Here is a 24,820-nt window from a genome sequence, read left to right on the forward strand (position 1 = left end):
TACTCAACCTAAGAAAGACTAAGTTTGGAATTTAAGAACAGTCAAGTTAAACTAAAATAAAGTCTACTAAACTAAAAATCAGTCTCCAGGAACATAACTGAATCCAGAGTCAATAATTACTAGATATGTGAAAAAACAGAAAGTCACTGAATGTTCTGAACACAATGAAAATTTATAAGACATATGAAAAACTGGAAAATGGGACCTAGAGTTTTAAAAAAAAAGTTGGCAGAAATGAGGCAAATGTTGCAATTAGCAGACAAAGATTTTTAAGGAAGCATACAAATATGCTGACAGATTTAAAGGAGAATAAAGATCAAAGAAAATAACAGAGCCTTGGTATATGCAGGAAAATATCAAAGTCTAATGCATATGTAATTGGATTCATAAAAGGATGGGAGAGATAATGGGGCCAAGAAAAAAAATCTGAAGAAACATTTTCCATAGTTAGGAAAAAGAAAAATAAACCCAAAATAAAATAAGAAAATAATAAACCTAAATAAAAAAAGAAAAATAAAGTTACAGATCCAAGAAGCTCAGTAAAACCCAAGCAGAAGAAATATAAAGGAAATCATAACTAGAGTCAGACTGAATCAAAGTCAAAGTGCTGAAATCTAAACAAAGAGAAAATCTTAAACTAGTGAGAGGAAAACAAACAAAAAACAGTGTGCACATGGGAATAATGATATGAATGAAAACTGACTTTTCATCAGAAACAATGGAGACCAGAAAACAATGGAATAACATCTTTAAGTCTTCACAGTAAAGAAGATTGGGTCAGCCTACAATTTCTAATTGGAAAAAAAAAAACCAAAAAAACCTACCCTTCTAAAGGGAAGGTAAACAAAAATAGTTCTCAAGAAAAGGAAATCAGAAGAGTTGTCACCAGAATTACAGACCAAGAAATGCTATAGGAAGCTCTTTAGCTGAAGGGAAAAAATACCACTGAAAACTGAACTCTACAGAAAAAAAAGAAGAGCACTGGGAATGTTTTAAAGAAAAGAAAGAATATTTTAAGGAAAAAAAAAGACTTTAAAGCTAAAATCATAACACTGTAGATACATACATACATTTATAATGTATGCTGATGTAATACATATGAAAATAAAAATATATAGCACAGAAGAAGAGAGTGAGGTAAATGGACTTATACTGTTGCAAAGTTCACATATTTTATGTGTAGTACTATATTAACTCCAAAGACAGTGCATACTAAAAATACATGTTATAGCATATTGTAATCCCTGTAGATCAAACAAACAAAAAAATGCAGAGATATAGATAAGAAGCCAACAGAGGAATTAAAATGAAATATAATGAAATATATTAAAATGAAATATAATGAAATATAATAATCACTTACCCTAAAAGACAAAAAACAAATGAATAAAATAGCAAAATATTAACCTAAAGAAACAACTGTTGGATTTCATAAGAAAAGCTCAACCTAGCTATATGCAATGTACAAAGGACACTCTTTAAATACAAAGACACATGTAGGTTGAAAAAAAGGAAGGAAAAAGATAGCCTATGCAAACAATAACAAAGCTGAAGTGTTTATATTCAGCAGATAAAATACACAGCAATACAAGAAATATTTTCAAATAAAGAAGGACATGTGGGGACTTCCCTGGTGGTCCAGTGGTTAAGACTCTGTGCTTCCACCGCAGGGGGCCCGGGTTCCATCCCTGGTCCAGGAGCTAAGATCCCGCATGCCATGCAGCATGGCCAAAAATTTTTTTTAAATAATAAAAAAATAAATAAATAAAATTTAAAAAAATAATAATAAAAAAAGAAGGACATGTAATTATGATAAAAGGGCCAATTTATTAGAAAAACATAACAATTATAAATATGTGTATACCTAATAACAGAGCTTCAAATAATTAATGCAAAAACTGGCAGAACTAAAGGAAAAAATAAATCTATAAGCATAGTTGGAGATTTAATACCCACTCTCAGTAACTGATGGAACTAGTCCAAAAAAAGAAAGCCAGGAAATAGATATAAACACTACTAGCTACCTTCACCAGAATGGCACTTAAAAAAAACTACTCCCCCAAACTGAGTAATACATTTTTTCCAAGGGCATATGAGATATTCATCAAGTTTGACCACAATAGTCTCAAATTTAGTAAGATTGATATTTTACAGTGTATATTCTCTGATCAGAACAAAATTACGTTAGAAAAAAAATGAATAAAATCTCTAGAGAAGCCCCAAATATTTGTACTATTAAATAAAAGGAAGAGGAGAAAACATTTTGACATGAATAAAAATGAAAATGAAACACTATAACTGGCTGGATGCTAACCCAGTACTTAGGGGGTTTATAGTTTTAAATGAGAAGCAACTAAAACCCAACATAAGGAAAAGAAAGGAATATTTTTTATAAGTCAATAAAATAGACAAAAGATGAACAGATAAAAACAGTAAAATTGGGCTTCCCTGGTGGCACAGTGGTTAAGAATCCACCTGCCAATGCAGGGGACACGAGTTCAAGCCCTGGTCCAGGAAGATCCCACATGCCGGGGAGCAACTAAGCCCGTGCACCACAACTACTGAGCCTGCGCTCTAGAGCCTGGGTGCCACAACTACTGAAGCCCATGTGCCTAGAGCCCGTGCTCCACAACAAGAGAAGCCACCACAATGAGAAGCCCACGCACCCCAACAAAGAGTAGCCCCCGCGCGCCGCAACTAGAGAAAGCCTGTGTGCAGCAACAAAGACCCAGTGCAGCCAAAAATAAATTAATTAATTTAAAAAAAAAAGTAAAATCAAAAGTTAACTCTCTAAAAACACTAAACAAAACTGAAAAAAACATATCAATGAAAAGAGAGTATCACTACAAATCTTACGATATTAAAAGGATAAGGGAATAAAATGAACAGCTATATGCCCAAAAAAGTCAACAACTAAGATAAAATACAGAAAATCCTTTAAAAAAAAAAAAAAGCATGATACTACATTACCCTAAAGAATCTACAAATATTAAAAGGAAAAGAAAGTAGTAGCACACTTTCATTTCAACAAATTTAAAAGTAAGATGAAATGTATTAAAACCTTAAAAAATGCAACTTTCTGTAATTGACATTAAGATGACATAGAAAATCATTTATAGATGAAACTGACTTTCTTATCAAAACCTTCCCCCAGGGGACTTCCCTGGTGGTGCAGTGGATAACACTCCGTGCTCCCAATGCACAGGGCCTGGGTTCGATCCCTGGTCAGGGAACTAGATCCCACATGCATGCCGCAACTAAGAGTTTGCATGCCACAACTAAGGAGCCCACAAGCCACAACTAAGGAGCCCACCTGCCACAACTAAGGAGCCCACCTGCCGCAACTAAGACCCAGAGCAAACAAATAATAAAAAACCAAAAAAACCCAAAACCTTACCCCCAAAGAAAACAAAAGACCTATTTAGTTTCAAGGGTAAATTCATTCGTATATTTAAGGAAGAAATAATATAATTTCTACTCAAAGGTTTAAAATAAAGGAGAGGGAAAAACATCGTACAACTCATTTTTGAGACCAGCATACCAAGTACCAAAATCTGGCAAAGACACCATAAGAACAGAAAACTATATACCAGTATCCCTAATGAACATACATATAAAACCCTTAAAATATTAATCAAATCAAATGCAGCAATATATAAAAAGGATAATAATACTTCAGGAATACTAACATTCAAACTATTTTTTTAAAAATCAGTGTAATTCACAATACATTGTATAATTTAAAAAATGAATGACCATCTTAAATAGATGAAGAAAAAGTGCATGAAAAAATCACTCAATTTAAAAATGGGCAACATATTTGAACAGACATTTCACAAAAGGAGCTACACAAATGGCCAATAAGGACATGAAAATACACTCAGCATCTTGATCAACATGGGTTTGAACTGCACAGGTCCACTCATACACAGATTTTTTTCAATAAATACATACAGTAGTAGATGATCTGGAGCTGGCTGAATCCAAGGATGCAGAACCACAGATATGCCGGGCAGACTTTAGAACTTGAGCAACTGCAATGGGTCCTAAAACCAATCTCACCGCAGATACTGAAGAATGAGGGTACAGCCATATACCAACTACAATGGTTAAAACTTTAAAAACTGCAGTTTATCAATTGTTAGCAAGGATATGGAACAAATTCTCATACTTTGCGGGTAGGACTGTAAATGGTACAACCACAAAGGAAAACAGTTTGGCAGCTTCTTATAAAGTTAAACATATACCTACTAAATGATTCAGCATTTTCATTCATATCTTTATGTAAGTAAAGGGAAAACTTATGTCCATACAAAGACTTGGAAACAGGTGTTCCTAGCAGCTTTATTCATAATAGCCAAAAACTGGAAACAACCCGCATGTCCACCAATGGATAAAGAGACAACAATTCAGTACAAACAAATGCAGTATACCCATACAGTGGAATACTACTCAGCAATGAAAAGCAACAAATTACTAATACATGCAACAACACTGGATGTATATCAAACACATTATGCTGAGCAAAGGAAACCAAACATAAGAATATAAATTATATGATTCTATTGATTTGAAACCCCAGGAAAGACAAATCTACAATGATAAGAAGCCAATCAGTGGCTGCCTAAGGTATAATGGGGGGACTGGCTGGGAAGTCTCACAAAGGAGGCTTCTGAGGTATTGAAAGTATTCTATGTATCTTGACTGAGGTACTGGGTACATGAATTTAGCCTTTTGTCAAAACTCACTGTACTGGAAGACAATGATGACTTCCTAGGTCACCATATTCCAACATTTACTCCCCAAAACAATACAGAACAACAAGAAACACAGCCTCGGCATAACTTGAAGACAAAGAATACCCAAACTTCAAAACAAGAATAAGTGAAAAAGGAAAACAGTTCCCAGTGCATACTTTCTTGTCCTATTGCGACCAATTTCCCAACCCACTCACCCCCACCTCAAAGGCTTTCGGTAAAAGGAGACTGAATAAAAACTGCAGAAGAGAGACCAGAGAACTAGTGGCAGGCACAAGGATGAAATAATGGTTGTCCTGGTAGATCAAAGCATGGACTACATTCAATTAATTTCATCCAAACAAGAGATGACTGGGAAAACTTCAGAGAACAGACTGAAGGTGAGCATTTTAATATAAAAGTAGAACTACAACTAAAATACAGGTGGGGATGAGGAAGGAGGACTAATGTACAAATATTTATAAATTGTGACAAATAATGCAACTAAAAATGGGAGAAGATAGAGAAAAAAGAAAATAGGATATCCACACACTGATTTTTAAGTAATCAACTGGTAGAAATTAAAGAATATCAATCCAAGAAGGACAAACATAAGACTGTAAAACTTCTAGAACAAAGCATAGAAGAAAATCTTTGAAACCTTGGGTTACACAAACATTTCTTAGACAAAACATGAAAAGCATAACCTAGAAGAGAAAAAATTAATGAACTAGACTTAAGCAAAATTAAAAACTTTTGCTCTGTGAAAGACACTGGTAAAAGAATGATAAAACACACCATAAAGAAAATACTTCCTAATCACTATGTAACAAAGGACTTGGATCTTGAATATATAATGAACTCTAAAAACTCAATCATAAGAAAAAAAACAACCGAAAGGAAAAATGGGCAAAAGATCTGAATACAGACTTCACCAAAGAAGATAGTATAAGGATAGCAAATAAGCATAAGAACAGATGCTCAACATCTTAAGTCATTAGGAAAGTGCAAATTAAAATGACAATAATAACAACCACTATACACTTACTGGAATGGTAAAAATCAAAAGAATTGGCAATAACAAGTACTGACAGAGTTGGAGTGCAACTGGAACTCTCATCACTGCTGGTGGGAATGCAAAATGGTACAGTCCCTTTGGTAAACAACTTTGGTAGTTTCTTAAATAGTAAAACACATACTTACCTAATGACCCAGCAATAATACTCTTAGATATTTACTACAGAGAAATGAAACCTGTGTTCACATAAAAATCTGTATGTAAATGTTTACAGCAACTTTATATAGAATCATTAAGAAACTGGGAACAACCCAATGTCCATCAACAGGATAACGGATAAACAAATTTACATTCAGACAATGAATACTGCTCACCAGTACAAAAGAACAATCTTCTAATAATCAAAATGATGTAGATAAATCTCAAAAAAATGCTGAGTGAAAAAAGTCAAATGCAAAACAGTAGATAATATAATTTTCCATTTATGTAAAGTTCAAGAATGGACAAAAATGATCTATGGTGATGGACATAAGAACAGAGGCTGCCAAAGGCAAGGGTTGGAAGTCATTGATTTGAAAGGAGCATAAAGATGATGGATATGTTCAGCATCTTGGTCTGAATTGATTACACAGGCATATGTTTGTCAAAATTCATTGAGCTCTACATTTAAGATCTGTGTACTTTACTGCTTATAAATTATACTCAATAAAGTACTGTTAGCTTTTTAAAAAGGCATCATTAAATTTATTTTATGTAAGTATTATTCTGTCATCCCTTTTCTGTTGTTTAAAAAATATTAATTTCTTAAACCAGACCAAGTTTTAACTATTTAATTTCTTTACCTGAAGGATGTTGTTCCATTCTCTTTTATTTTGTTTTTCTGAATAGATGATTGAAGTGACAGAACTTTATTTCCTGGCAGGGTAATTTGCTTTAGAATGGAAGCTATAAAAACAAAAGAAGAAAGAAAAGGTAAAATTTAAAAAAAGCAATCACACTACATTAGGAAAAATTCAGGACAAGTCATTTTTAATGCATATAGAATAATCAAAGAAAATTTCAAGCTGCCCTAGAACTATGTTTAAATTCAAACATGACAATGAATTTATTCCCTGCACAAGAAATCGTAAAATTAAGACCGCTCCCATTTCTTTTTATATGGTCCTCAAATTGGCTAGAGAATTACCAGCATTATAAAAATATTATACAGAAAAGGTGACAGAAACATGTTAATAATATATCCTTTATATTGGTAGATTTAAAAAATACATAAAACCTCTTTTATTTGTAAGACTGACTTCCAAACGTAGGGAAAGAAGCACATTTTAAAAAGAAATAAGACAATAGCAAATTTTAGAAGTTAAAAAAAGTACTTTATTTACTAGTAGACTGTTTTATCTAGTTACAAAACACCATGAGTGGTGCTTCTTTAATCTAAAACAACATACACCCTTAAAAAGTGGCTATGTACAAAGAATATAATAAAGTTATCTTTCAGTCTTCTCTCACAGGTCTCAACTTAAAAGAAATCTCTCTTCTCTTAACAGTGCAAAAGAAAAGTACGGAAACCCATCATGTTCCAAACCGAAGGTGATGGGGTAGGGATGAGCCAGGGTCTACCTTGAGGAAACTGACTGGTAGGTACTGCAGTGCTCACTGTCACCTTCTTCTGTCCAGATTTCTGGATGGTCAATGCTGAGGAATGGGAAAGTGTGGTCACTTGTTTTGCAAGGCCTCCTGAAGGCTGCTGGACTACCTGAAACAATGAGAATTATTAATACAGTCATTCAACTAGAGCTGCTTTAGGAAAGAACAAGCTTTCAATTGTAACAACAGAACAAATGATTAGGCTCACCTAACTAAGCATACCTTTATCGTAGCATCACAAGAAAGCCTACTTAAAATTTAAATTTGTATGTAGCAAAATTATCTTACTCAAAAGTGAAAAACATGACTATCTCACACTATAATTTTCAGAGTGTAATTCAAATTTATATTCTGCTCAATTTAAATCTCCAAATAGACCCTATTTTCATCTTTTAACTTAACACAGAAAATTTCAAACACATACAAAAGCAGAGGGAACAATAAAATGAAACCACCTATACCATTATTACCCAGCTTCAACAATGATTAATTCTTGACCAATTTTATTTCATCTATATCCTTACCCACTTCTCCCCACTCTCAATTATTTTAAAGCAAATCCCAGATATATCTTTTTATCCATAAATATTTCAAAATATACCTCTAGAAGATGATGACTTGCAATCGGTTGTTTTTTTAAAAGTGTCTGAAAGATAACAATGCTAAAGGCATTCTCCAAGATAACAGTTCAAGAAGTCCAGAGGGTGAGGGTTGGGGATAAAGGAAGAGAAATTAAAGTAATAGCAGGGCCTTGTTTTTAGCTTCAAAGAAGAAAAAACAGAATAGCAGAGTTTCATTTTTTCACTTCAAAGAAAAAAAACAGTCACCATGTATTTGAGACAGCTATCGAGAGCGAACTATTTATAAGTCCTCAAACTCATATATGGCTAATATAAATGATCTAGGAGGTAGACTTCAAAATAGAATTCTGGAGGTATAATTTATTCTATACTCTAATTTTTTATAAATAAAATTGTCTAGTGCATATTACTAAACAAAAGTAACTTACAAGAAATCCAAAATGTCCCAACAAATAATCTTATAGGAACCAATGTTCCTAGAGAAAAAATACAAGTTGGAATAATTCAATTGCCATGATTCTATGAGAAGAGACTCTTGAAAGAGATAAACAACTCTTGAAAACACTGATGTATTTCAGTTGAGATCATACTTATGTATTGTAAAGTCCTAGGAAACAGATTTAAATTCTACAAAGTAATACACATTCAGAGTCCCATTTATGCATTCAGATTGAAACTCAAAAGAAAACAGAAACACTCCTAACAATTCTGGCATACCTCCCTATTGTTCATATTTTCTTCCTTGATATCTTTTATTTGGTATTCTTTTCAGTATTTTAATTACAAAAGATAGTAATAAAATGTTATTAGAAATTTGTTTATGAGTTAGTCTTCATACCATTTTTGATGGGTACTCAAAAATATTTTAAAAAAGTAACAGCCTAGAGACCAGCCCCTGAGGTGGAAGGAGGCTCTATGCCTCCTGGGGTCCTGCGAGGAGGGGTGGGGGCATGGAGGCCAAGAGACCCCAGCATCAGCGTGTGGCCCTAGTACAGAACAAGCTGGGGAAGGCAAGCCTTGGTGCCTGCAGGAGGGCTCCCAGGCCAGGGATGTGTGTGGCTCAGCCTACAGCCCACTCCAGGGCAAGTTCATGCAGGGAGCAGGAGGCAAATGTGCCAACTGATTTAACAATCCTGGATACCCATCATTCCTCATCCTAATGAGGATGTACCAGTGAGGATGTATGCTACCAAGTGTACCTAATACACTTGGTATCATATGTGCAGTATATTCCTGCACACTTGCTGAACAAAATAAAATACCATGAGTGAGAAAGTATAAAACAGTTCAGTAGTCTTCTTTCAAAGAAAGTACCATTTTTAGACCACAATATTAGGCATCTTATGGAGACTGAAATTAGAGAGATGGAAATTGGCCCAAAGATGATATATCTGCTCCTACTTGGCAAGCAAAACAAAGAGCTATTATATTTTTTAAAACATGTCCTTTATTTATTTTCCCTCCAAAAAAAACACTAGAAAAGAAGAAGAGTAAATAGTACATACCTTAGCTTTTTCTCTTGACAAGTCAAGTTCTGATGTTTTACTAGGATGTTAACATAATTAAATGTTCTATAGTTTATAGAAACTGCAGGTCTAGAGCTACACAATATTCTTCAGGTGACAGCTTTTTTTTTTTTAACATTAATTATGATTTTTACATTAACTATGATCTGGAATATCTGACATGGAACTGTTCTTAAATTCCATAAGGAAAGGAAGCAAACAAACACAAGTACAGATTAAACTAGTAGATGAGAACACCCTTCACACTCTGCTTTCTCTATATTTCGACCCCACCAACTCCTCTGTTCATAAATACACAGCAATCAAATACTTAGCTCTAAATAACTCAAGTAGTAAATGCACACAGTTACTAAACCGTAATACCTCCTCTAATTTTTATATAATATTCAATATGTGATTACTGGCACACACTCACTGAGGTTGAGTTCTAGAAAACATAGGGCCCCAAATGAACAAAAACTGTAGTATAAAAAGTCAAGAAATAGGGAATCCCTGGTGGTCCAGTGGTTAGGACTCTGTGCTTTCACTGCCGAGGGCCTGGGTTCAATCCCTGGTTGGGGAACTAAGACCTCGCAAGCTGCGCAGCGTGGCCCCCCCCCCCAAAAAAAAGTCAGGAAATACATGTTAGTTGCCACTATTTCTTAGGAACAGCCAATGTGTGGTTCTTGTGCCACTACTCATACTCCGGGACAAGCATACACCACTAAATACCACCACTTCTATACACCCACATGCAGCCTTAGAATCTTTCTTAATACAGAGGTCCAGTAAAATCCTATAATGAGAGTTGAAATATATTTGCCATGCCCAATCTAGATAAAAATTCAACCCTGGCAACCTCAGAATATGCTGTTTTTTCAAAGGGCCTTCTAACCACTTTTTAAAATTGGCCCAAATGAATTCTTTATTACCAGCTTTTACAGAAATCAGTAAATGCTGCTTCAAATCGAGAACCTATAAATTTCTGTTAAAAAATTTAAATGTGCTTATATTTGTATGATGATTTATATGAACTTTAACAACAAGCAAAACTAATCTGTGGGAGTCATTGCTTCTAGAGGTACACAGGTGGGGACTGACTGGGAAGGGACAAAAGGGAACTGCAAGGTGATGGTAACACTCCATATCTTGAAAGGGTTTGAGTTACACAGAGGTAAGCATTGTCAAAACTTATCCAACGTTACATTTAAAATTTGTGCACATCACTGAATATAAATTTTAGCTAAAAAGAAGAAAAGAGTAAACAAATATTGATTGGTAGTTAATGATATGCATGCATTAAAATTAATGTTTAATTTTTTAGGAAGAAACTTTTGAAATGTATCAAAAATTAAGATTGATGGGTGGATAAATCAAGTATAGTAACTGTAAATAGTAGAATCTAGGTGGTTGGTATATGGGTGTTCACTATAAACTTCAACTTTGCTATGTTTGGAAATTTTCATAATAAAACATTTTCTTGAATAAGGCAAAAAATAAGACAACATACACACTGTAAATATTGTCTCTAAATAGTTTATTTTCCATAAACTCTAATGTATCCTCACCAAACTAAACCCTAAAAAAATATATTCTTCAATTAAATTTAAATGAACTGGCATTAATCAATTAATACTATATAAACCCTGACTAAATTATAGTCCATGAAGATTTTTCGACGCAACTCCTGATTATATATGGAAAATAAAGGGTAGTAGGCCTTACTTGGGTTCAGCCTCTTTACCAAATCTTTCATTAGTCCTATTTGACAATCAACAACTGAATTCTACCTCTCCTGTCACTCTTAACAGCATGCTAAGAAGAAAGAAAAAAAAGACAAACTGATTACTTGTCTGGATCTTAGATCAGTCCAATATGAAACTGACAGTGAACTACTTGACCCAATAAAGCAATAATCTTTGTTTTGTTTCCTACTCAATTTTAATTTCAACTTCTTTAACAAAAATACTGGCCACCAGCACACTCAGAGACTGAAAATTATACCTTGAAAATATTTCTCCTTCTTCAGTGAGAAGTGAAGTCAGAGACAATCAGCAGAGTTAAGCCTCACAGAGCATTTCATATAAAAATGTGTATTTTGAAATTCTTTAATGATTCCCTACTTCAAAATAATTAGGTATGAGACAAAAATATGATGCAACAACAACCAATTTTTTCTAATATTCTGGGTCAATTTATTTTAGGAGATCAGTTTTACTTCAATGAAACTGAAAATTACCACATTAATAATATACTGATAATTAGTTGTTTTTCTCTTATATCCGCAAAACAGTAATAGTTGGAGAATGATTGTTGAACGTACTTGGTCACTGACTTATCAAATGTCTACAATTCTGTTAAGAAAGAAATGCAAGTAATAGTCACCTGGGGAAATACATATCTGAAATAAGGAAAATATCTATGATAATACTACAACTTCCTGCCCTATCTCCAAATAAAAATTTTTTTTAAAGATTTTACACACACACACGCACATGATTACTAAGAGTAACAGTATTCAGTTTACTCTCTAAAACTATACACCTTTTTTCTAAAACCAGAAACCCAGAATTTTGAATTTCCTTTCTCATTCATGATTTTTGTTCACACATGCGGATTTGAGAAGCTTATTAATTTTTTGTGTTAAAATTAGTTATTAAAATTTATCAAAATTTAATTTAAAAAATGATGAGACATTAAAATTTAGCTCTTTTAAATTAAATTAACTTTTCTAATTACATTTAAACTGAATTACTATGGCAATGTTTAATTTAAATTAAATTTAGCTTTTGCTCAATTATGTGCAAAATAATTTTTTCACAAATATCCTAAGGAAAACTTTTAAGCATCAAAACTCCTGAAAGCTTCTACTTATTATCTATCCACCATTGGTAGACTCTAATCCAATTCATCCACTCTCTTTCATTAACTTTTTAAAAAAGGTAAAAATGCCAAGCTCCGCTTAGTTGTAGTATATAACATCCTATAACAGCTGCTATGCCAGAATTGGTAGACAACCAATAAGATTAATCATTTAAAAGAATTAGGTTCTTAGATGAAATACGGGAACTACTGGTTAGTCCATATTTCAACAATTCAAGCATTTGAGGACCAAGATATACAAAGCACTATGGTAAACTACTGGTACAAAATGAAAAATTTACACCTAAAGAAAGTGTGAACAATCTTAGCTAATTTACTTGATGAGAACTTTAGCAGATCCCCAGAGGGCAACATACAAAAATCCATGAGATAGAAAAGATAACATGTGGTCATAAATCTAAATTTTTTTTTAAAAATTGGGAGGAGGGTCTCTTTAATCTGGAATGAAAACATATACTTCATAAAATAATAACTGTACAAAATCTAAACTCTGCAATGGTAGATTAAGAGGATTCTCATACCTTGAAAGTGTGATATTTAAAACATCTTATCAAGAAGGCAGGAAACCTATACAACTCTTCAGGAAAACTAGTACAAGCTAGAAAAAGATAAAGTATTAACAGGGATTTTTAAATTCATGATTATTAAAGGAAATAAATCACATAAATTTTATACCTAACGTTGAAAAACACAGGGCTTCCCTGGTGGCGCAGTGGTTAAGAATCTGTCTGCCAATGCAGGGGACACGGGTTCGAGCCCTGGTCTGGGAAGATGCCACATGCCACAGAGCGGCTAGGCCCGTGAGCCACAACAACTGAGCCTGCGCGTCTGGAGCTTGTGCTCCGCAACAAGAGAGGCCGCGACAGTGAGAGGCCCGCGCACTGCGATGAAGAGTGGCCCCCGCTCGCCGGAACTGGAGAAAGCCCTCGCACAGAAATGAAGACCCAACACACCCAAAAATAAATAAATAAATAAATTTATAAAAAAAAAAAAAGAAAGAAAGAAAAACACAGCCATACTTCTACTGTTCAGACCACTTTCGGAGGTTGCATCCTGAGTTACATGGACCACAGATTTGATCTAGCGTGGCAATTCTCGTATTTTAAATAATTATTTACCATATTTCTTACAAGCTGCATTGAATACTTTCTTATGTTTCTAGCACCCGGAGTGTTTTCCTCCTCACTCAGACCTAGGATTAAACTGGACTATGGTTTATAATGAACTCACTGATGATATTCTTAAATTACTTGAGTAATACTAATTCAAACTTAAGTAACATTAATTTTCTAAATTAGCTGATTTGAAAGAACGTCCTAGTTCAATCCTCTCTGTGGCATTACCATACAGAAAGAACAGCTTATGTTGTTTTGTGCCCCAGGTAAAAATCTGTTATAAAACAGATTACAATGCATCTTCAGTGTCTAGCTGCTCTGTTTCTGCCATTTTAAACAGGAAGGTATGAATACTGACATCAAATTTGTTGACTAAAATTGAAACAAAGGCCAAACAAGAAAACAGAATTCACAAGGAAAATATATTCCCCATTCTTGTAAGAATGAAAGCAGGAAGTTTAAACCCTAAAATTTACCAGTGGATTTTGTTACATGTTTTTCTTGATTGAAACTGTTTCTAATGTATAACAAGGTAAGCCTATAAAATGTAAATGCTGTCAAGATGTTATTACCTGACAGTTTTCCATTTCAGGACCCTCTAGAAACCTAGAAGTTCTTGCCATAAGTGCCAGAATCTAATGGGAAAGACGCTGGGTTCTAGGCTGAGATCTATTACTTGTTGAGTGCCAGTGGATAGGTCCCTTACAATTTCTGGAATTCTTAGTTTTCTCCCTGCCTTGTCTTCATCAAAATTATTTCAAAATCCATACTGCATACAAGACACGTTTTAAGACTCTATGTAGCTATAAAGTATTATTTCACTTAGGGGTGGATATGCTATAGATTTTCAATAAAGAATAGCATTTATTCAAGAATCAGCTATGACCCATAAAGAGGATTTCAATACTATTAAGTGCTACCAAAAGAGACCTTTCACCAGGGCAATTACAGTTCCAATGGTTCCCAAACCTGGCTACTCAGATCAATGTTTAAGAATCACTGCTTCTGGGCTTCCCTGGTGGCGCAGTGGTTGAGAGTCTGCCTGCCAATGCAGAGGACACGGGTTCAAGCCCTGGTCTGGGAGGATCCCACGTGCCGCAGAGCAACTGGGCCCGTGAGCCACAACTACTGAGCCTGCGCGTCTGGAGCCTGTGCTCCGCCACAAGAGAGGCCGTGATAGTGAGAGGCCCGCGCACCGCGATGAAGAGTGGCCCCCGCTTGCCGCAACTAGAGAAAGCCCTCGCACAGAAACGAAGACCCAGCACAGCCATAAATAAAATAAATAAAATAAAATCAGACGCAGAGTAGGAAGGGATGAAAAAAGATCAACGCCCAGGAAATGATTATTACTTCCCACCTACCCAAGAGTTTGACTATTGTCCAAACTGATCTTTCCTCTTTCATTCTACACCTAAAGCTTGCCCTCTGCGTCAAAGACAATCATTCACAGATACTAATGTCTTCTCCTGATCATGTATACAAGGCTGGGAAGTTTACTTAGATTTTACTGTTCCAAAAAGCAGAAAAAACTAAAACAAAGAGATTCAAAACACAGCCTTTAACATGAAGGTTTTCAAAGAAGAACAAGGGCAATCACCAAAAATCAAAAGAACAGTTCTGTTACAGTATAAGGTAGGGGAGAACTTTACTTAAAAAACACGATTTTTAATTAATTCACCATGTACTATCTTCCACAGGTTAACAATACTTTCAGTCTTCCGATAAAACGTGTCTTGAGTGAAGTAGATCTAAACACTAACAGATAAACAGCTAAAATTTCAGGTTTCTTCCACCCAAGAACTTCCCAATCTATAGGGTTTAGGAAGAAACACAACTTCTTACTCCTCTACTCCCCTCACTTCTCTCTTCCCTCAGCACATTTTTAAAAGAAATGTTACCATAATATCATCTATGTAATAACCTTACCAAAAATATTTAATCTGAATCTAGTCTTGAGGAAATGATTAGACAAAACAAAATAAAGGACACTCTGCAAAACAACTAGCCCAGGCACTTAAAATATTACAACAAAATGAACAACTACAAAAGGCTGAGAACTGTTCTACATTAACGGAGCCTGAAAAAAAAAAAAATGACAAGTAAGTGTAATATGTAATTCTTTACTAGAAACAACATCAGAAAAAAAATTAGCTATTAAGGACATTGTTGGGACAACTGGAAATATTGTGCCAATATTAACTACCCATGTGTGATAATAAGTACGTTTGCAGTTATGCTAAAAAAAAATCCTTTTCCTTAAGAGATACACAGTACTTAATGGCACAAAGTCAATTTCTGCAACCAACTCTTAAATGGTTCAGGAAAAAATTACGTGTGTGTTTGTGTATGTGAATAGAGGGGGGAGAGACAAAGCAAACATGGTACAACGTTAACAACTGGTCAACCTTGGTCAAGGGTACACAGGGGTTCATTTTACTAGTCTTGCCAGTTTTCTGAATGTCTGAAATTTTCAAAAGAAGAAATGGAGGAAGAAATGAAATGTTACTCACTAGTTGTTTGACTTTAACTGCCTGTGGAATGCTGGCTGGTTGTGTAAGCACGGGGCCCGACTGTGCAAGTTTGATTTGGACTGGAGTGCCAATGACAGGCTTGTCAGATGTGGTCCCAGCAGAAGTAACAACAGGTTTCACAGATGGAAGACATACAGCTGCTGCTGAGGTTTCTCCAAAAGTTACCGAGGGGAGGGCCAGTGTCACTGCTGTCCCAGAGACAACTGGCTTTTCAGGCTGAAGTGAGACTGCTGTCACTGTGTTCTGCAGAGATGTCACTAGCGGTTTTGGAGTCTGAAGCACAACAGTTCCAGCTGTTGTTCCTCCTGGCACAGCAGCTGGACCCACAGAATGAAGTGTCACAACTCCAGTTTTTGCTCCCCCTGGAGCAAGTGGATTCAGAGTTTGCACTGACACAGTTCCAGATGTTGCTGCTTCAGAACCAATGATGGGCTTTTCAGGCTGGATTGAGGAAACTGCTGTTGTCACCACAGGAGAAGGCATTACTGCTGTGGTACAGGTAGCAATGAACACCTCGCTAGAAGTCTGCTGAACACACTGCTGAATAAAGCTCTGGGAGTTAGGCATCAGTTGTCGTAAGGCAATCACACTTTTCTAGAAACAGAGGACAAATAAAACACTGATAACTAAATAAATGAGCTCTAGTAAAATAGAACTACTTTGAATGTCATATCTTTACAACATAAAATTAAAAATATACCAACGTTTCAGTTGAGGAAATCTGTTATCAATCATTTACATTCTGTCAATATCCAGGATACAATTTAAAGCCCCAAAGTGCTTCATTTTTCAATTCATAATTATTATGTCTAAGTATTAAACTTATTTTATATACCTCAGTATTAATTTGGTATCAAATATTAATTTGGTAAAATAAAACACTGTATCCTACTTATTTGTATTTATCTAAACCCCATAATAGATCACCCATAACTTCAGTATCTACAAGTTTGTTTACAGGACAGCAGAATCTAAAAAAAAAGTTTTTGTTAAATAACTTCCAAACTTTGAGTAGAAACAGTCTTTAAATAAAATTAATAAAAACAGGTCAATTAAGGTCAATTTCCTTAATTGAGCTAGAATATTTTCTGACTGGATTTTAAGCTGGAGTCTACCTTTGTATCTTGCTAAAAAAATAAAAACAGCTTAACCTAAAAAGGATAAGGTTCTGCCTTTTCATCCCTGGGGTTTTTATCTACTTTTGTTTTTGAGTAAGAAAAAAAGATGAAAAAGGAGGTGGTTAGTAGGTTATCTTTCAGCGAATTCATGGGCTGTTTTGGAAGATTTCCTTGTCTTGATACTTAAATTCAGTCAGATTGCCTTTACTTAAGAAGCAAATGAGAACTATTGCTTCTCTTCCCTTTCCTTCTAGTTACTTCTTTTACTTTTTTTATTTAAAAAGACTGAGAAAATTTTAATCTGATGGTTTGCAATTATATATATCTATAAATAGTATCAAAGGAAAGAAACAAAAAGTCTTTCACGCTCTTTTCCCAAACTTTAAAAATGGTAGAAAACAAGCTGCTTTGGAAATACATGAACAAATGAAGTGATCTGATTAATTAAATTTAAGCAAGAAATCTAAGATGGGGGAGACCTGAGAAAAACACAACTGGAAAGAAATGTTAAAGTAATAAGACTTAAAGAGACAACAATAAAAACACGTATGTTAAATTATCTCTTGATCACCTGGCCAGAGTTAAGTCCAAATGCCGAATCCCTTATCCCTATGCAACATTCAACCTCCAGAGCTCTCAAGGATGTGAAAAAAATATTCTCAAGAAAAAAACATAAGGCTTAATAATAGTCCTTAGAAAACTGATACAAAATGCAAATACTTAATGGTAATATTTAGTAACTTCAAGGGAGTGTTACATAGCCAGTAGAGTCAGGCTAAATTCTAGACCTGTGTGTTTGATCAAAAGTTAAGTCAATTTAAACAATTTTCTCATCTCCAAAATGGAAAATACTATACCATGTATCACCTATTGTGAAAAGACTGATATGAAAATTAAGTCCAAACAATGCAAATTATAAGTGAAGTAGCCAGCAAAGCACAGAACACATAGTAGGTACTTTCTTATTTCCCTCCTTCTCCCCCACAGTGTCTCCAGTGAGTATGAAACATAGATACACTAAACAGAGTTGTCAGTGTCACGCAGAGCACCTACAGCTCACAGAACTTTTACATTGAAAGGGACCCAAGAAGAACTGCAGCTAACTTCTCAATCAAGAGGGTCACCTGAAAACAGGGCTCTAGTCATTTGATGTTCAGTACTGCGCTGACCCTTCAATCTTCCCTTCCCCAGACTAAGTCTTCCCTGGCTAAAACATTCTCAGTTTTTTAGCCACATTTTATATCACATGATTGGCAACTTCCTAATCAACATGGTCAGCCTCCTAGGGACAATTTCCAGTTATTTTAATAGCCTTCTGAAAATGTGGTGCCCCATCTCCTTTCCCACTCTTCTTTCATGAGGCATCAAAAGGAGTCTTCCTCTATGAAGTCTCTTTCATCTCCCCTAGACAATTAAGCCAAATTTTTCTAAAGGCAACTCTTCGTTCCATTATTTCAAAATATATGGGATGAGTGTTTGGTTCACTAAAATCTCAGGTCTTTAATAACTTTATAAATTTCAATTCAATTCCTTTTCAGCTTCAAAATATCCAAAAGGAATATATTTTTTCAGCCTGCCAAAGCTCTTGTTATCAAAGTTATTGTTCTCCATCAAAATCTACTTAATTCAATAAATCTTAGAGAAGAGTGTGCCTACTAACAATATAAATTAGTTTTTAAAAATAATAGCTTCCCCTCTCCAAAAAAAATAATAATAGCTTTCACACTAAATTTGGTACCACGTGGTTTACTATTTCTAAGAGAATAAGAGTCATCAGGACAAAGCAGAGACACTATTTTTTTTTAAAGTTAAGAATCTTTGAGAATACAAGCATCAAATAATATAATCATTAAGTTATGTTCATGAATGTTACTTCTGTTTTCTCAATGTGTTCCAATGCAAAGAATATGAATTATGAATGTGCTTTACAGATTACAACAGCCCTGAGAGATTTCTTCTACTGTTACTATCTTCACATTAAATTGCTGCCATATTGAAATATTCAGATTTTAAATTACTTTAAAGTAATCCAATCCAAACTATTTCTTCAAAGTAACACATAACTCTACCTTAAGGAAAGGAACTAGGTGAGGCTGAGGTGAAGACTTGAGTTCAACATACAGTTGTCTAGTAAATTCTTCTGCTTCAATTTTTGCATCCTGAGGAATGGAAGAAAGAAAAACACTTTTAGGTCTACAAATATTTTACAAGAGGAAAAGTCTGTGATTCATGATTGTAGACATAGCAAACTTGGAACAGTGATAAAGTCAAAGTCTATCATTAAATGGGAGCAGTTTTTTCACATCCCCTACAAAATGAATAAACATAGAGATGTTCTTTCATACAGAATACAATGAAGAGATTATTATTATTATTTTTTAAGATCCCAGTAATAAGCAAAGTGAGAGAAGAGCTGGCTGACTGGATAAGGTGATAGTACCACAGTCTGTCAAGAACAATTAAGAAGTAAAGGCACAGGAGTCCTACACTTCTTAGGGTAGGAAATTGGAAGTTATTTGGTGTGGGGGCCTTAGATTTTTTTTGTTTTCCTTTCTCAATTTTTAAATTACTTTAACTGAGGTTAAACTGTATTTTATTACAAGGCCACAATAATAGATATGCTGTTGTTCCAAAGGACTTAGGAACCCTTCCATACTGGCTTGGACTCTAAACACTGCAGGGGTCTATGAGGTCTAAATTATTTTCACATTAATACTAATCGTTTTTTGGCCTTTTTCACTGTGCTGAGATTTGCACTGATGGTACGAAAGCAACTTCTGGCAAGAAAGGCAATGATAACAAATTTAAATAGTTGTCGTCATACTCTGCATTGCTATGCATGTGTGGTAAAAAAAACAGAGCCAGTTCCACTTTAAAATGTCCTTCATAAAACAGTAAAATTTAATTTTACTAAATCTTAACCCTTCAGTAGACATCTTTTTAAAATACTGTGTGCAACCTAATGGGAACCATACATACAGTAGACCAAAGTAAGATACTCAAGGAAAAGCACCTTGTGATTGAGTTGCTAGCTGGGCTAGCTGCTTTTCTTGCATTTACTGGAAAGAATATCAAACCAGCTGTGGTTATTCACATTGGGGTATTTTGAGAGACACTCTCTCAAAAAACAAACAAACGAACCACGCCTGTCACTGTAAGGAAAACAACTGATGGTTTTTGTTGCTAATGATAAAAATCAGAGCTCTCAAGCCAAAATTAGAATTTTGGAAAATTTGTAACCACAATCCTGAGCTTGATAGCTTCCCTGTACTGAAAAAATTTTCTGATGCGATTGTTAGATTACAAGTATGATTGTTTGATATCTTAAATAACAAATCTGTCAACATTTGGAAGATCTATACAGCTCAGTGAACCAATTATTTTCCAGATGACCAAATGTGAGCTGTTACATTTGGGTGAAAGATCCATTCAGGGTACAAGATAAACCAGTGGACTCTAAAGAATATCCATAACGATCGGGAGAAAAGCTCTTAAAATACTTTTCCAACCACCTCTTTTCATGAGGCCAAATATTCTCCAAATACTTATAAGTTTTTATTTGAGCAAGTAGTCAACCTTCTCTCCAAAGCGCTTTTTAGGCTAAGTGAAGCAAGACTAGCAAACATAAAGTAATACAGTCGGCCCTTCGTATCCCCACATTTTGCATGAGCAGATTCAACCAACTAAGGACTGGTGTAGTACTATATTTACAATTCGCAGTTGGTTGAATCCACAGATGTGGAACCCACAGATAGGGAGGGCCAACTATGGGACTTGACCATCCGTGGATTTTGGTATCCTCGGCAGGTCCTGGAACCAACCCCCATGGATACTGAGGGACGACTGTATAGACTAGATTTACTAGTCTAAGATTTATAATCATTACAAAGCTTTCAATAAGCAAAAGCAAAGGTTATCCAAAAATGCATTTAAGATAAACCTCATTTAAAAATATTTATTTCTCATTTAAAACATGTTCCATGGCTGCTTACAGAGCTTTTACAGTCCCAACTTACCAAAAGTTGTTCCACCAACTTCTTCACATTCTGCCCCATCTCCGGGGACTGCGATCCACTACACGCTAGTTTTATTAACATTGCGAGGAAGTTCTTACATTTCTTCACATTTTCTAGCATCGTCTAAATATAGAAGTATAAACAAACACTCACAAATGTTAGCTAGAAAATATACTTGAAGAAAATTTGTAAAGAGTTCTATTTATGTAAGATACAAGGGAGAGCTTTACCGGAGAAAGATTAGTCTGAGCAGTGGCTGAGTTCTCTGCTGTGAGACTGGGCTCACTTGAGGGGGTGGGTGGCGCTCCCAAACTTGAAGGCTTCAGGGTAGCCACAGTATTCAACGGCTTCGCAGGGGTCACTGTGACAACACTGGTTGGCACAGCCACAGACTGAAAGTAAAAGCGGTAGATATCGAGATATGTATTACTAGGATATGCATCATGGAGAGTGCCTCATTTCACACTTAGACTACAAATGGATCTTGACATCCTTGGTTTTATATTATGCTCTACTAGTCTAAGGCAATGTAACACCATTTACCAGCTCTGGACTCTGGCAGCTCTGGGTTTCATTCTCACCTACCTACCTATTTATCATTGACACCCAAGTGTTGACCTCAGGCAAGTTACTTTATCCTGCTAACCCTCTGATTCCTGTTTGTAAAAAACAAGGACAGCAATGGTACCTACTATCCTGGGATTGTTTTTAAAAAACGGTGCCAAGCACGTAGTCCTCAAATATTATTAATACTTCTCCAAAAAAATTTGAAATAGTAAGTTTTTGTATGAAAATATAGAATTTCTTATTTTATAATATTCTGCTTTTTATTTTTTTTTATTATCATTTTTTTGTAATTTTTTATTTATTTATTTATTTATTTATTTTTGGCTGTGCTGGATCTTCGTTTTTGTGTGAGGGTCTTCTCCAGCTGCAGCGAGCGGGGGCCACTCTTCATCGTGGTGCGTGGGCCTCTCACCGTCGCGGCCCCTCTCGCTGCCGAGCACAGGCTCCAGATGCACAGGTTCAGCAGCTGTGGCTCAAGGGCCCAACTGCTCCACGGCATGCGGGATCCTCCCAGACCAGGGCTCAAACCCGCGTCCCCTGCATTAGCAGGCAGACTCTCAACCACTTCACCACCAGGGAAGCCCCTGCTTTTTATTAAGTATAAATCTGAGAGATCTACTGATCGTCTCATATTCAGATAAGCTGCTTTTATGTAGACTATTAGAAAAGCAGTAATAGATTTGTAATTTGTAATAACAAATATTACAAAATGTGATTATCTTATTTTCACACTGAAAAGAATTTCGGTTGTTTCTTCTAGCCTCTATTAAATGAGGTGTGATTATAGCACCACCTGCAGGATAAAAAGTTTAATATAAGAAATCACAAATTGGGTAATAATTTAGACAACCACATTGAGATAAAGCAACAATCTTACTTTAAAGACAAACACTAAAAGTTACAGAACATGAGTAAAGTTTGAGGGTGGGGGAGAGAACAGTATTTACAATTCACACAGAAAACTGAACACTGCACCATCATTTTAATTTAAATACTTGTGTTCTACAGGCATAAAACACAAAAAGGTCAGGTTGCTATTACCCTCAAGAAAATTTCTTTCTGCAACAATCAATATAAGTGAATTCAAATATACATCAAAAATTTCCACTTTAGAAAGACTGAAGCATATATTAGACAAGAATGTTTTGGGGGTAAAAAAATGGGAAAGAAATTTAAAACACTGATTAATGATGAAGATGAAAACTTATGAAATGTTAAGCAAAAAAGGTAAAATTAAAAATCATACCTAAATTAGTAGTTTTATTAAATATTAACAGATCTCAAAGACAACAATGAAAATGAAGTCTCTTTCTTAGTCTATCCCTAGTCCTGCTCTTCAAGGACAAGTACTGTACAGTTCCCTCTGAATCCTTTTGGAGATCTTCTAATAAACATTTTTAGGTTTATGTACAGTAAACACATACTCTTTTTTCAGTGAGTATGTTTTATACTCTACCATTAATTCTCTGTACTACTATATTTAAGAAAGTAATGTCAAACTTTAGCTGTTGACTATGATTACCTCGCAGGACTGATAGGAGGGGTTCCTCAGGGGAGTACTGTCCCTCTTCCTTGTGAAGCAAAATAAGGCCCAACGAAATGTGAGCTCAGGAAAAAAGTCCTATTTTTTGTGAGTAGAAGAAGCAGCATTTGTGGCACTCCTACTTTCCTTGTCAATATTTTATTGTCTCCAGCACAAAATTTGTCCTTCATAACTTTCTAATATAGCTACTACCTGTACCTTACCAGATACCTGCAACTCTTAAGAGGCATGGAGAAATACACAATCCTGGTCTTACTCTATGTATATAATCACACTGCAGTAATGGATGGACTGTTTTAAACTCAATCATAAATCTCAATATTCTAGACCAGGCAACGCTATTTCCATGCTTTGCAAGACTGCACTGGCACTGATTAAGCATGTATAGGGGACAGGAGAGAAAAGACCTGGGGTATATGTGAAGTAAATTGTGAAAATCAGCTATATTAATACACAAGAGTCAGTGACATTAATTGTATACAAATTTAACAGACTAAATTGCCTTTTAAGGAGAGTCATCCAAGTTCTAGCTCCTTATTTCCAAGAAATGTCTAAAACTGAGATGCTTTACCTCTCAAAGTGGACACAGAAATTATTCACTGGGCTTCCCTGGTGGCGCAGTGGTTGAGAATCTGCCTGCTAATGCAGGGGACACGGGTTCGAGCCCTGGTCTGGGAAGATCCCACATGCCGTGGAGCAACTAGGCCCGTGAGCCACAACTACTGAGCCTGCGCGTCTGGAGCCTGTGCTCTGCAACAAGAGAGGCCGTGATAGTGAGAGGCCCGCGCACCGCGATGAAGAGTGGCCCCCACTTTTGCCACAACTAGAGAAAGCCCTCGCACAGAAACGAAGACCCAACACAGCCAAAAATAAATAAATTAATTAATTAATCAAAAAAAAAAAGAAATTATTCACTAACTTCACTGATAAATTTCTACTGCCTTAGCCTACCACTAAGGAGCAACTCAGCTTAAAATATGCATCAATCTAAATTAAGAAAAGTTATACACACCCTGCATGGAAATAGCTATTGTAGACATATATATGGAAAAATAACCCAAGGAAAAGAATTAAACAACACATATATACCATTTTAGTACAACTATATGTACTAAATCTTTAATAAATAGATACAATAAAAAAATTGATTTACTCAAAACACTGTGGAAGTTGAAACCCCTTTCATAAAATAACTGTATTGTAAAATCTTCAAACTTCATATTTTTCTGGTGCCTCAACATCCCCACAAACAGGCTGTGAACGCCTTGCCCAGGTGACCAGGTGCACCAGTGTGATAAGGCTGGTCCCTGCCACAAGTTCTCTTTCTGCTCTCCCAACTGTGACATAATGACATTCAAACACACCAATGAAATCCCCTCACGTCTTTTGCTTGTGTACTCCATACCAACCCTCAACACAGGCACTTGCCCCCACGTCCTCATTCTCTCTCAGATCCCCACTTGCTTGGTTGCGCCTGCCCCGGGTGCTCCTCCCATATGGCCCCCTGCATGTCGTGCAGGACCTCTTCTAGGACCTGTCAGTATAGGAAGTCTCTTTCAC

The 24,820-nt window shown here is 35.4% G+C and overlaps 1 protein-coding gene across 9 annotated transcripts in view; it reads right to left on the reverse strand.

Moving 5' to 3' along the window:
- The window catches only part of TAF4B (TATA-box binding protein associated factor 4b), a 141,367-nt gene that overhangs the window by 100,675 nt on the left and 15,872 nt on the right, over positions 1 to 24,820 (reverse strand). For 8 of the 9 annotated variants that reach the window (XR_014251500.1, XR_014251501.1, XR_014251502.1 and 5 more), the window contains 6 exons: positions 21,381 to 21,542; positions 21,151 to 21,273; positions 19,204 to 19,293; positions 15,996 to 16,610; positions 7,375 to 7,510; positions 6,597 to 6,699 (listed from right to left, as the gene is read on the reverse strand). Coding sequence is in view for 5 of the 9 variants with exons in the window: in XM_082416039.1 (XP_082272165.1) it covers positions 6,597 to 6,699; positions 7,375 to 7,510; positions 15,996 to 16,610; positions 19,204 to 19,293; positions 21,151 to 21,273; positions 21,381 to 21,542 (1,229 nt within the window). In the remaining 4 variants the exon portion in view is untranslated. The remainder of the gene's footprint in view (positions 1 to 6,596; positions 6,700 to 7,374; positions 7,511 to 15,995; positions 16,611 to 19,203; positions 19,294 to 21,150; positions 21,274 to 21,380; positions 21,543 to 24,820) is intronic. The other variant, XM_082416038.1, reaches the window with a different exon arrangement.

Source organism: Balaenoptera physalus (genome assembly GCF_965194825.1).
Source record: "Balaenoptera physalus genome assembly, chromosome: 12".
Lineage (NCBI taxonomy): Eukaryota > Metazoa > Chordata > Mammalia > Artiodactyla > Balaenopteridae > Balaenoptera > Balaenoptera physalus.